General features: G+C 41.2%; 2 protein-coding genes across 2 annotated transcripts; both read left to right on the top strand.

The window, feature by feature from the left end:
- Positions 1-2,346: 2,346 nt before the first annotated feature.
- On the top strand, positions 2,347-3,375 carry LOC131969830 (trace amine-associated receptor 13c-like). Its single transcript, XM_059331052.1, has one exon. The coding sequence runs from the start codon at positions 2,347-2,349 to the stop codon at positions 3,373-3,375; it is 1,029 nt and encodes a 342-aa protein (XP_059187035.1).
- A 3,739-nt stretch (positions 3,376-7,114) lies between these two features.
- On the top strand, positions 7,115-8,206 carry LOC131970490 (trace amine-associated receptor 13c-like). Its single transcript, XM_059331890.1, has one exon. The coding sequence runs from the start codon at positions 7,115-7,117 to the stop codon at positions 8,141-8,143; it is 1,029 nt and encodes a 342-aa protein (XP_059187873.1). The 3' UTR covers positions 8,144-8,206.
- Positions 8,207-11,766: the final 3,560 nt, after the last annotated feature.

Here is an 11,766-nt window from a genome sequence, read left to right as displayed (position 1 = left end):
AAATCAAGTCATATCATTTCTCTGAAATTCTGGGAATCGTCGACTATAGTTTGGTTTGCTCAGGCCGAGGCACAGTTCATGCTGCGGGAGATTAGCGCGGACACCGCCAAATACTACTTTGGTTGCTGTTGAGATGCCAAGGGGCGACACTACAGAGTGGTTAGTCAACTGAAAAATCCCCCTTGCAGAGAATAAGTATGCAGCACTTAAGGCTCACCTGTTAAAGACATTTGAACTTTCTAATGCTAAGAGGGCTAGCTGGCTAATTTTTCTCTGAAGAGTAATCAGATGAATTGCATTTATTTGCAGTCCCTCTTTACCATGAAAATGCTTTAAATCATTGTTCTTCCTCTGTTCAATCATGGTTACCGGCAAGAAAACACACAGTCATCATTGCTTTGCACAAAAACGGCTTCACAACCAAGTTCCCCATTCTTCCCCTGCTCATACAACCGATTTGGCTGAAGTCAGACTCTTGAATGGATGTTTGGATCAGTGCTTATCAGTAAGGCCATTTTCTACCTTCTAGTACGTTGTCCTGCCCATTCAATGGTCGCTCACTGTTTCATTACATTTCACTTTCACTTCCATAAAAAGGCTGCCAGTGTGTTTCAGTTTATCTACCCATTCATTCACCATTTATCGTATCATCAAGAACTTCAAGGTGAGAGGTTCAATTGTTGTGAAGAAGTTACAGGGCACCGAAGACAGTCCAGCAAGCGCCAGGATGTCTCCTAGAGTTGACTCAGCTGTGGGAGTGGGGCCCAAGCAGTGCAGAGCTTGCTCAGGAATGGCAGTAGGCAGGTGTGAGGGCATCTGCATGCACAATGAGGTGAAGACTTTTGGAGGATGGCCTGGTCTCAAGATGGGCAGCAAAGCAGCTACTTCTCTCCAGGAAAAACATCAGTGACAGACTGATATTCTGTAAAAGGTACAGGGATTGGACTTCTGAGGACTGGGGTAAAGCCATTTTCTCTGATGAATCCCCTTTTCAATTCCTTGGGGCATTCAGAAATAGGCTTGTTTGAAGAAGAAAAGGTGAGCACTACAATCAGCCCTGTGTCATGCCAACAGTGAAGCATCCTGAGACCATTCACGTCTGGGGTTGCTTCTCACCCAAGGGAGTGGGTTCACCCACAGTTTTGCCTAAAAACACAGTCCTGAACAAAGAATGGCACCAAATCATTCTCCAAGAGCAACTTTTCGACCAACACAAATCATGCTGGAGCTGGTTTGCAGTTGCTTGCCAACCCCTTCAGAACCTGTTTGCTTTTCCACAAACAGCTTTTTACAACGAGCAGGTTCTTTGGCTGTCGAAACATAAGGAATTGGTTTGAGATTAGGCTATGGCTCCAAATCGGGACCGGAACAATGCAGGACGTCTTCAAGAGAGTGGGCATCTTCTTCAACCTCAAGGTGAGATTGAAGAGCAGCTGCCAGCTGTCCAGCACACACAAGCATTCTGGGGTTTATGTGATCAGGTTCACTGGCTTTGCTTCTCTGGAGCCTGCTTTCCCATGATGGTGGTTAAATTGGGGGTTTGCAGGAAGCTGTGAGTTCCTGGCTGTGGATGAACAGCTGTAGGAGGGGAAGGGGCAGTGATGGGGTGTCCTGGCCCAGTAATATGGAAATGTTCGTTTGGAGGAGAGATTTCACTTCCCAGTCCACCTTGATCCTCTCCCAGACCCTCACTCCGGCTCTTTTTCTACAACGAGAGCATCTCTGTTCCCCTTTTTTGACCAAAGCGTTTCCAGGGCTAGTTCAGAGTCTATAACTAATATAACTATAACTTAAGCAAGGACTTAAATCAAATAAATCATAGTCGGTTTGTAAATCTACCCACCAACCCATCCCCCAGCAGACAAACTAGGGTTGTGTTGGTGGAAAAGGGGTATGAAGGCAGAGGGAACACTGGTTCAGCACTGGTAAAGCAGGAGCTTGCTGTGGGCGTGGGTGATCATAATATCCAAATTGATGCCTGCTCCATGATAATTATTTTATTGACATCCTATTAAGTGGTATTACACAGAAATTCATTGTTATCATCTATTTTCTGTTTTACTTAATTTACTAGTACTGCAATTTTGCCATATTATGGCTATTTAACTTCACAGGGGAAGGATTCAAAGTATGAAATAACCTGCAGTTTGTTAAGTTTGCCACAACACAGAATATTGTGTGATTGGCTGTTGTGTACATTGATAATAGACCCTCTGATTGGACGGCCAAGTATGTCATATTTGTAGGAGGTGTCTATGCTGTGTCTTTGTTACATTACCAGTGTTTGCCCCTAGCACAGGCCTGCATACCTCTGTTGAGGTTTTGGCATACCTTTTTAGCTTTATGATGACGTCTGGCCTTTCTCCAGAGCAGTACTGTTTTCCAGGCTCTAATGCTTCTTGTGTTAAGGCAGAGTTCAGTGAGGGGGTCAGAGTTGTCCTCTATTGGTTGTTTGTTTTAGGTATGCTGGTTACCATTATAGGGAACTCTGTTGTCGTTGTGTCAATAGGCCATTTCAAGCAGTTGCATAATCCTACCAATGTGCTTATTCTTTCTCTTGCTCTTGTGGACCTTCTTGTGGGTGTCATTGTGATGCCTTTCAGTGCCATTCGAACTGTTCACGGCTGCTGGTTCTATGGTGATGACTTCTGTCTGCTGCACTCCAGTTTTGATGTGTTTTTTACCACTCTTTCTATTTTCCACCTAATCTGTATTGCTGTAGACAGACAACAAGCTATATGCAATCCTCTGCATTACTCTAGGAATATCACAATGTCAGTGGCCTGGGTTATGGTATGTGCCAGCTGGACACTGGCTGCTGTTTTCTCTTATGGTTTACTTTACTCAAAGGCCAACAATGCAGGGTTAGAGGATTATATAGCATCAATATACTGTCTCGGCAGTTGTAACCTTCTCTTTAACCCTCTTTGGGGAATCCTGGACGCTATTATATGCTTTTTCTTTCCATGCACTGTGATGGTGTGTCTGTACACCAAAATATTTATTGTGGCGAAAGAGCATGTGAGAAAAATTGGAGATATGAGCAATTGTTGTAATGACAGAGTTAGAGGTGGGTTGATTAAACAGTCTGAGCATAAGGCTGCAAAGACTCTGGGTATTGTGCTTGGTGTATACATCATTTGCTGGATGCCCTTTTTTATAAATTCTATAATTGATGCCTACACTGGCTTCAGTACACCTGCTGCCATCTTTGAAGCATTTGTTTGGTTGGGTTACTTCAATTCAACATTAAACCCAATTATTTATGCTTTCTCTTATCCTTGGTTTAAGAAATGCTTTTATCTCATTCTCAATCTGAAAATATTTGATCCCCATTCTTCAACTATAAAGGTGCATATTATGACAAATTTTTAACAGTACTGTTAGGTATTTGTATGTTTGCATTAACAGCATGTTTATATGTTTTTGTTGGTGGTTTTTTTATACAAAAAAGATAGATGTTTTATCTTTTTTTTATTCCTGCCACTGAGCTCTAAAGAATAAGCACAGCCAATTAAAGTGTTACACTTTCTCCAGCATTGTATCTTATTTGGCTGTGGCAAGTTTTTGGACCATTTGGTGATTTTAAGTGTATTTAACTAGCAAATGATTAACCACATTTAAATATTCTATTGTTTTATTTAGCACTTTTTTCTTTCTTTTGATTTTAATTGTTTTCAAATATTGCTATTACAATTTAGTCAGGTTATTGTCTTATCATTATGCACCACCATACAGTAACAACATTATTAGAGTGTGATCCCTAAAATGGGTACATTCATAACATAGTACATTAATTTTATTCATGATATTATATGCACTTATCAGTTGGGTTATTATTAGTAACTGGTTTAAATAGTTATGATTTTTCACTGAAACTAAATTCAATAATACATTGGTAAGCTTAAAAAATTAAAAAATAAAATAATGGTTTCATGTGTTTCTCCACAATGATGCTATCCTGAATGCCCCATATTCTGTCTTTGTTCCCCATTTGCAGCAGATTATCTGCACCTTTTTTTCATATTTGTATAATATGCTGTGAGTAAAGTAAATATATACACAAATTTTAAATTTGATGCCTTCTGTTTCATGTTGTGCAAAGTGTCCCAACACTTTTGAAATCTGAGTTGTAGAACCAGCTACTGTATGCATTATAACCCTTTTGCATTGTATTTGTATCTCTAACAACATGATAGTGTGGCGACACGAGGGTTACTACTAAGTTATGGATCAGAAAATCTTTTTACCGACAACGGCACCTTGGGTTAGGGCGCAAGGACCCGTTTTAAAGCTCAATTACCACCATTTACAAAAGGTCACTTAGGTTCGTTCACTCAGAGAGAGCAGGAGACGGAATTCAATGATTACATACAAAACTTTATTTATGAAAAGGAGCATAAGGTTTGCTGTGGAAAAAAAAAAGGGTAAAAGTGATCCGAGAGCCCAACTCGAGAAAGGGGGGGTTACGAGGCTTACCGGCTGGAGGAGGGATCAACAGGGAAAGTGACGTCCAAAAAGAAAGGAGAGCACCCCAATCACACAGAAAAACGTGATGAGCACAGAAAGTAATCTTGAACGGGGATCTTACACACACACAGACACACATAGGGATCACCACCACCCGGGGGACCACCACCAGCACCGTTGGCCTTCAGCTCTGGGGAAAGTTAAAAGTCTTTAGGAGGGCTCACGGTTAAAGAAAACAGACAATATCACATTACATTACCAACTGAAGAATGATCAATTAATAAACTGAAGGTAAACAATTTGATTTAAAATTAAAGGGTCTCTGGCCAGATATATTAACTCAACAGTTAATCATAATTAATACATTTTAAACACATATAAGGGAGGGCTCAAATTGAGCAGTTCCCATCCCAAATGGAAATTGAATAATTACAATAAATTCCCAAAATAAACAGATTGCCCCAAACAAAACAATAAGCAACCCAAACTACTGATGAATTGCAAAAAGAAATCCCACAACTGATCAGACAGTAAATAAACAAAATCACACCAGACCGTGGCAGTTAAGACACACGCGCGCACGCACACACACACATACAGTCCAAACAAGTGGCTAGGAGTTGTAGCTTACACAGGAACGGCAGCCACCCACACACACACACACTCACAAGTAACACTTTAATCTCTTTTGTAAGCCTACACTAGATTAGACTCTTTGTAGAACTTTATACTCCATAGATGTGTACTTTTATTTGCTTTTACTTGTTTAATTAGAATAAATATCTTTTTGGAATATACAAATGCTGTCTATTCATTGTTGTACACTGTGAACGATATTCTAACCTCTTCTATGGAAAAAAAATCACAATTCGTTCAACCACTACTAAGTATAAATATGGTAATTTGATAATAATTATATTCATAATTACTAATCAGTGTTCCAAATTGATATAGTAACTTTATGAGACTGATTTAGGTGAATTGGTTATGTTTTTCTGTTTTACAGATGGTGCCCCAACATGACTTGAGCAAATCAAGTCATATCATTTCTCTGAAATTCTGGGAATCGTCGACTTTAGTTTGGTTTGCTCAGGCCGAGGCACAGTTCATGCTGCGGGAGATTAGCGCGGACACCGCCAATTACTACTTTGTAGTGTCGCCCCTTGGCATCTCAAGAGCAACCAGAGTGGTTAGTCTCCTGAAAAATCCCCCCTGCAGAGAATAAGTATGCAGCGCTCAAGGCTCACCTGTTAAAGACATTAAGCCATTTTTTTCTGATGAATCCCCTTTTCAATTCCTTGGGGCATTCAGAAAAAGGCTTGTTTGAAGAAGAAAAGGTGAGCACTACAATCAGCCCTGTGTCATGCCAACACTGAAGCATCCTGAGACCATTCACGTCTGGGGTTGCTTCTCACCCAAGGGAGTGGGTTCACCCACCATTTTGCCTAAAAACACAGTCCTGAACAAAGAATGGCACCAAATCATTCTCCAAGAGCAACTTTTTGACCAACGCAAATCATGCTGGAGCTGGTTTGCAGTTGCTTGCCAACCCCTTCAGAACCTGTTTGCTTTTCCACAAACAGCTTTTTACAACGAGCAGGTTCTTTGGCTGTCGAAACATAAGGAATTGGTTTGAGATTAGGCTATGGCTCCAAATCGGGACCGGAACAATGCAGGACGTCTTCAAGAGAGTGGGCATCTTCTTCAACCTCAGGGTGAGATTGAAGAGCAGCTGCCATCTGTCCAGCGCACACAAGCATTCTGGGGTTTATGTGATCAGGTTCACTGGCTTTGCTTCTCTGGAGCCTGCTTTCCCATGATGGTGGTTAGGGTGGGGGTTTGCAGGAAGCTGTGAGTTCCTGGCTGTGGATGAACAGCTGTAGGAGGGGAAGGTGGAGTGATGGGGTGTCCTGGCCCAGTAATGTGGAAATGTTCGTTTGGAGGAGAGATTTCACTTCCCAGTCCCCCTTGATCCCCTCCCAGACCCTCACTCCGGCTCTTTTTCTACAACGAGGGCATCTCTGTACCGCTTTTTGACCAAAGTGTTTCCAGGGCTAGTTCAGAGTCTATAACTAATATAACTATAACTTAAGCAAGAACTCAAATCAAATAAATCATAGTCGGTTTGTAAATCTACCCACCAACCCATCCCCCAGCAGACAAACTAGGGTTGTGTTGGTCGAAAAGGGGTATGAAGGCACAGGGAACACTGGCTCAGCACTGGTAAAGCAGGAGCTTGCTGTGGGCGTGGGTGATCATAATATCCAAATTGATGCCTGCTCCATGATAATTATTTTATTGACATCCTATTAAGTGGTATTACACAGAAATTCATTGTTATCATCTATTTTCTGTTTTACTTAAATTACTAGTACTGCAATTTTGCCATATTACGGGTATGTAACTTCACAGGGGAAGGATTAAAAGTATGAAATAACCTGCAGTTTGTTAAGTTTGCCAAAACACAGAATATTGTGTGATTGGCTGTTGTGTACATTGATAATAGACCCTCTGATTGGACGGCCAAGTATGTCATATTTGTAGGAGGTGTCTATGCTGTATCTTTGTTACATTACCAGTGTTTGCCCCTAGCACAGGCCTGCATACCTCTGTTGAGGTTTTGGCATACCTCTTTAGCTTTATGATGACGTCTGGCCTTTCTCCAGAGCAGTACTGTTTTCCAGGCTCTAATGCTTCTTGTGTTAAGGCAGAGTTCAGTGAGGGGGCCAAAGTTGTCCTCTATTGGTTGTTTGTTTTAGGTATGCTGGTTACCATTATAGGGAACTCTGTTGTCGTTGTGTCAATAGGCCATTTCAAGCAGTTGCATAATCCTACCAATGTGCTTATTCTATCTCTTGCTCTTGCGGACCTTCTTGTGGGTGTCATTGTGATGCCTTTCAGTGCCATTCGAACTGTTCACGGCTGCTGGTTCTATGGTGATGACTTCTGTCTGCTGCACTCCAGTTTTGACATGTTTCTTACCAGTGTCTCTATCTTCCACCTAATCTGTATTGCTGTAGACAGACAACAAGCTATATGCAATCCTCTGCATTACTCTAGGAATATCACAATGTCAGTGGCCTGGGTTATGGTATGTGCCAGCTGGACACTGGCTGCTGTTTACTCTTATGGTTTACTTTACTCAAAGGCCAATGTTGCAGGGTTAGAGGATTATATAGCATCAATAAACTGTCTCGGCAGTTGTAACCTTCTCTTTAACTCTCTCTGGGGAATCCTGGACACTGTTATTGCCTTTTTCTTTCCATGCACTGTGATGGTGTGTCTGTATGCAAAAATATTTATTGTGGCTACAGAGCATGAAAGAAAAATTGGAGATCCAAACAGCTGTTTTAATGACAGGGTTAGAGGTGGGTTGATTAAACAGTCTGAGCATAAGGCTGCAAAGACTCTGGGTATTGTGCTTGGTGCATTCATCTTTTGTTGGATGCCCTTTTTTATAAATTCTATAATTGATGCCTACACTGGCTTCAGTACACCTGCTACCATCTTTGACGCATTTGTTTGGTTGGGTTACTTCAATTCAACATTAAACCCAATTATTTATGCTTTCTTTTATCCTTGGTTTAAGAAATGCTTTTATCTCATTGTCAATCTGAAAATATTTGATCCCCATTCTTCAACTATAAAGGTGCATATTATGACACATTTTTAACAGTACTGTTAGGTATTTGTATGTTTGCATTAACAGCATATTTATATGTTATATGTTTTTGTTGTTTTTTTTTTTAATACAAAAAAGATGGATGTTTTATCTTTTTTTTATTCCTGCCACTGAGCTCTAAAGAATTAGCACAGCCAATTAAAGTGTTACATTTTCTCCAGCATTGTATCTTATTTGGCTGTGGCAAGTTTTTGGACCTTTTGGTGATTTTAAGTGTATTTAACTAGCAAATGATTAACCACATTTAAATATTCTATTGTTTTATTTAGCACTTTTTTCTTTCTTTTGATTTTAATTGTTTTCAAATATTGCTATTACAATTTAGTCAGGTTATTGTCTTATCATTATGCACCACCATACAGTAACGACATTATTAGAGTGTGATCCCTAAAATGGGTACATTCATAACATAGTACATTAATTTATTTATGATATTATATGCACTTATCAGTTGTGTTATTATTAGTAACTGGTTTAAATAGTTATGATTTTTCACTTAAACTAAATTCAATAATACATTGGTAAGCTTAAAAAAATAATAATAATAAAATAATGGTTTCATGCGTTTCTCCACAATGATGCTATCCTGAATGTCCCATATTTTGTCTTTGTTCCCCATTTGCAGCAGATTATCTGCACCTTTTTTTCATATTTGTATAATATTCTTTGAGTAAATATATACACAAATTCTAAATTTGTTGCCTTCTGTTTCATGTCGTGCAAAGTGTCCCAACACTTTTGAAATCTGAGTTGTAGAACCAGCTACTGTATGCAATTATAACCCTTTTGCATTGTATTTGTATCTCTAACAACATGATAGTGTGGCGACACGAGGGTTACTACTAAGTTATGGATCAGAAAATCTTTTTACTGACAACGGCACCTTGGGTTAGGGCGCAAGGACCCGTTTTAAAGCTCAATTACCACCATTTACAAAAGGTCACTTAGGTTCATTCACTCAGAGAAAGCAGGAGACGGAATTCAATGATTACATACAAAACTTTATTAATGAAAAGGAGCATAAGGTTTGCTGTGAAAAAAAAAAGAAGGTAAAAGTGATCCGAGAGCCCAACTCGAGAAAGGGGGGGTTACGAGGCTTACCGGCTGGAGGAGGGATCAAAAGGGAAAGTGACGCCCAAAAAGAAAGGAGAGCACCCCAATCACACAGAAAAACGTGATGAGCACAGAAAGTAATCTTGAACGGGGATCTTACACACACACAGACACACATAGGGATCACCACCACCCGGGGACCACCACCACCCGGGGGACCACCACCAGCACCGTTGGCCTTCAGCTCTGGGGAAAGATAAAAGTCTTTAGGAGGGCTCACGGTTAAAGAAAACAGACAATATCACATTACATTACCAACTGAAGAATGATCAAGTTATAAACTGAAAAGTAAACAATTTGATTTAAAATGAAAGGGTCTCTGGCCAGATATATTAACTCAACAGTTAATCATAATTAATACATTTTAAACACACATAAAGGGGGGCTCAAATTGAGCAGTTCCCATCCCAAATGGAAATTAAATAATGACGATAAATTCCCAAAAGAAACAGACTGCCCCAAACAAAACAATAAGCAACCCAAACTACTGATGAATTGCAAAAAGGAATCCCACAACTGATCAGACAGTAAATAAACAAAAATTCTGTCTGTCTGGTGTCATTAACTGTTTATTTCTCACATATTTGGTTTGTACAAGGTGTTGAAAGTTGATTTATTTTTATTTAAGGTAATCATTAATGTTGCCATCCTTGCCATCTGGATCAAAGCGATCCACATCATGCGCCAAGGAGTCAAGCTCACGCGTGCATTGACCACTGGCGCATTGTTCAAGGTGTCTCTCTGACTCCCGAGAAGAAGAGTGTCGGCGCCGCGGCGATCACTGTGGTGTGATCCGAAAGATTGCCACCTTGGTGGCGAGGGTGATGCACTCCCTGAGGAGCAAGAGGGTGACCGGCAAGAAGTGGTCCTCCTTCTGAATGAAAGAGGTGAAGGTGCGTCCCACTGACTTGTGGTGTTATATTCAAGACCAGGACACTGAGGTGACGGACGTCAGGTGCTGGTTGTTGGATGATAAGAAGAATGTTTAGGGCCGCGGGCCGCGGGAGACCCTGCCCTATCACGGGTAGAGTAGTAGTGGTTAAGGGCCTTTCGGGCTTCCTGAAGCGTGACCTGTCGGGTCCTGTCATCACTCTCCTCTTTAATCTTCTTCTTTTCCTCTGCCAACGTTCTCACTGCATCGTCACAGTAACGGAGTGTCTGTGTGAACTCCTGCAGAGTGTTGTGTGCATCATTAAACTCACTACTTAAGGATTGGATTCTTGAGTCCTGTGTGGGAAGTCATATCTCTCGTATTTTGATAAGAGGATATATAGCCAATTAATCTCCCTCTGGAGATTTACACCAAGTTAGTGATTTGTAACCACTCAGCTTGGGATCACAATTTTTTTTATTACCCTTTAGATAATAATTAACACACAGGGGCAGAACCTGTGGCTTATTAGTACTGCTGTACAAACTTAGAATGGGTGTTGTCTTAGGAGCACCCAACACTACCAGGAAGTTTTAACTCTCAATATTATCTTCAAATGATAACACTGGTGCACAAGGCCAAGCCTGTGGCATACAAGTACCGCTGTACTAAACAAAAGGGGTGTCTGCAAGGGACCACCCGTCTTTTACAAAGGGTCTTCATAAAAAAATGAAAATAAAATTATTATCTACAATTCTACAATTCTACAATGTCATTTAGCAGACGCTTTCCCCCAAAGCGACGTACAAATGAGAGTAATACAACACAAGCAAGGATGAAGTCAAGAAGCATAGCAAGACTGAAGAAGTGCCGTGGGTAAGTTCGAGTCCATTAGGACACAAGTGCTTTATGGTCACAAGAGCGGTCAGTGCGATACTTGTCGTAGTCGTCAGTGTAGGTCAAGAGTGAAGGTGTTCAGTAAAGAGTAAGGTCTTCAGTTTCTTCTTAAAGACTGAGAAGGACTCAGCGGAATGGATGGAGTTTGGAAGTTCGTTCCACCACCGGGGCACTACAGAGGAGAAGAGTCTGGTTTGAGGCCTTCAGCGGTGGAGGAGCCAGATGTCTTTCACTCAAGGAGCGTAGTGGACGGGGGGGTTTGTGAATCTGAACAAAGGAGTTTAGATAAGAAGGGGCTGTGCCTGCTATTTTGTAGGCAAGAGACATTGCTTTGAATTTGATGCGGGGTGTGACCGGGAGCCAGTGCAGAGAGAGGTGCAGGAGCGGAGTGACATGTGCTCTCCTGGGCTGGTTGAAGACCAGACATGCAGCCGCATTCTGGATCATCTGCAGAGGCTTGGCGGTGCATGCAGAGAGACTCGCCAGTAGCGAGTTGCAGTAGTCTGAACGGGAAAACACAAGGGCCTGAACCAGGAGGTGTGTCAATTGCTCGGTCAGATAGGGTCTGATTTTCCTGATGTTTTACAGGGACAAGATCGGGCAATTGAGGCTACATGAACCTTGAAGGTCAGTTGGTCATCAATCATGACACCCAAGTTTCATTTCATGACACCCAAGTTTCATTTAATTCAGTTGCAGAGCTTGTGGGTACAAGTTGCATGGATCCGACCTG

The sequence above is a fragment of the Centropristis striata genome, chromosome 4, assembly GCF_030273125.1.
Source record: "Centropristis striata isolate RG_2023a ecotype Rhode Island chromosome 4, C.striata_1.0, whole genome shotgun sequence".
Taxonomy (NCBI): domain Eukaryota; kingdom Metazoa; phylum Chordata; class Actinopteri; order Perciformes; family Serranidae; genus Centropristis; species Centropristis striata.
Note: the sequence above shows the minus strand (reverse complement) of the source record. Positions and strands in the feature narration are given on the sequence as shown.

Excerpts from the sequence above, each read along its gene's own strand:
- LOC131969830 (XM_059331052.1), top strand. The coding sequence starts at position 2,347 with ATGACGTCTGGCCTTTCTCCAGAGCAGTACTGTTTTCCAGGCTCTAAT.
- LOC131970490 (XM_059331890.1), top strand. The coding sequence starts at position 7,115 with ATGACGTCTGGCCTTTCTCCAGAGCAGTACTGTTTTCCAGGCTCTAAT.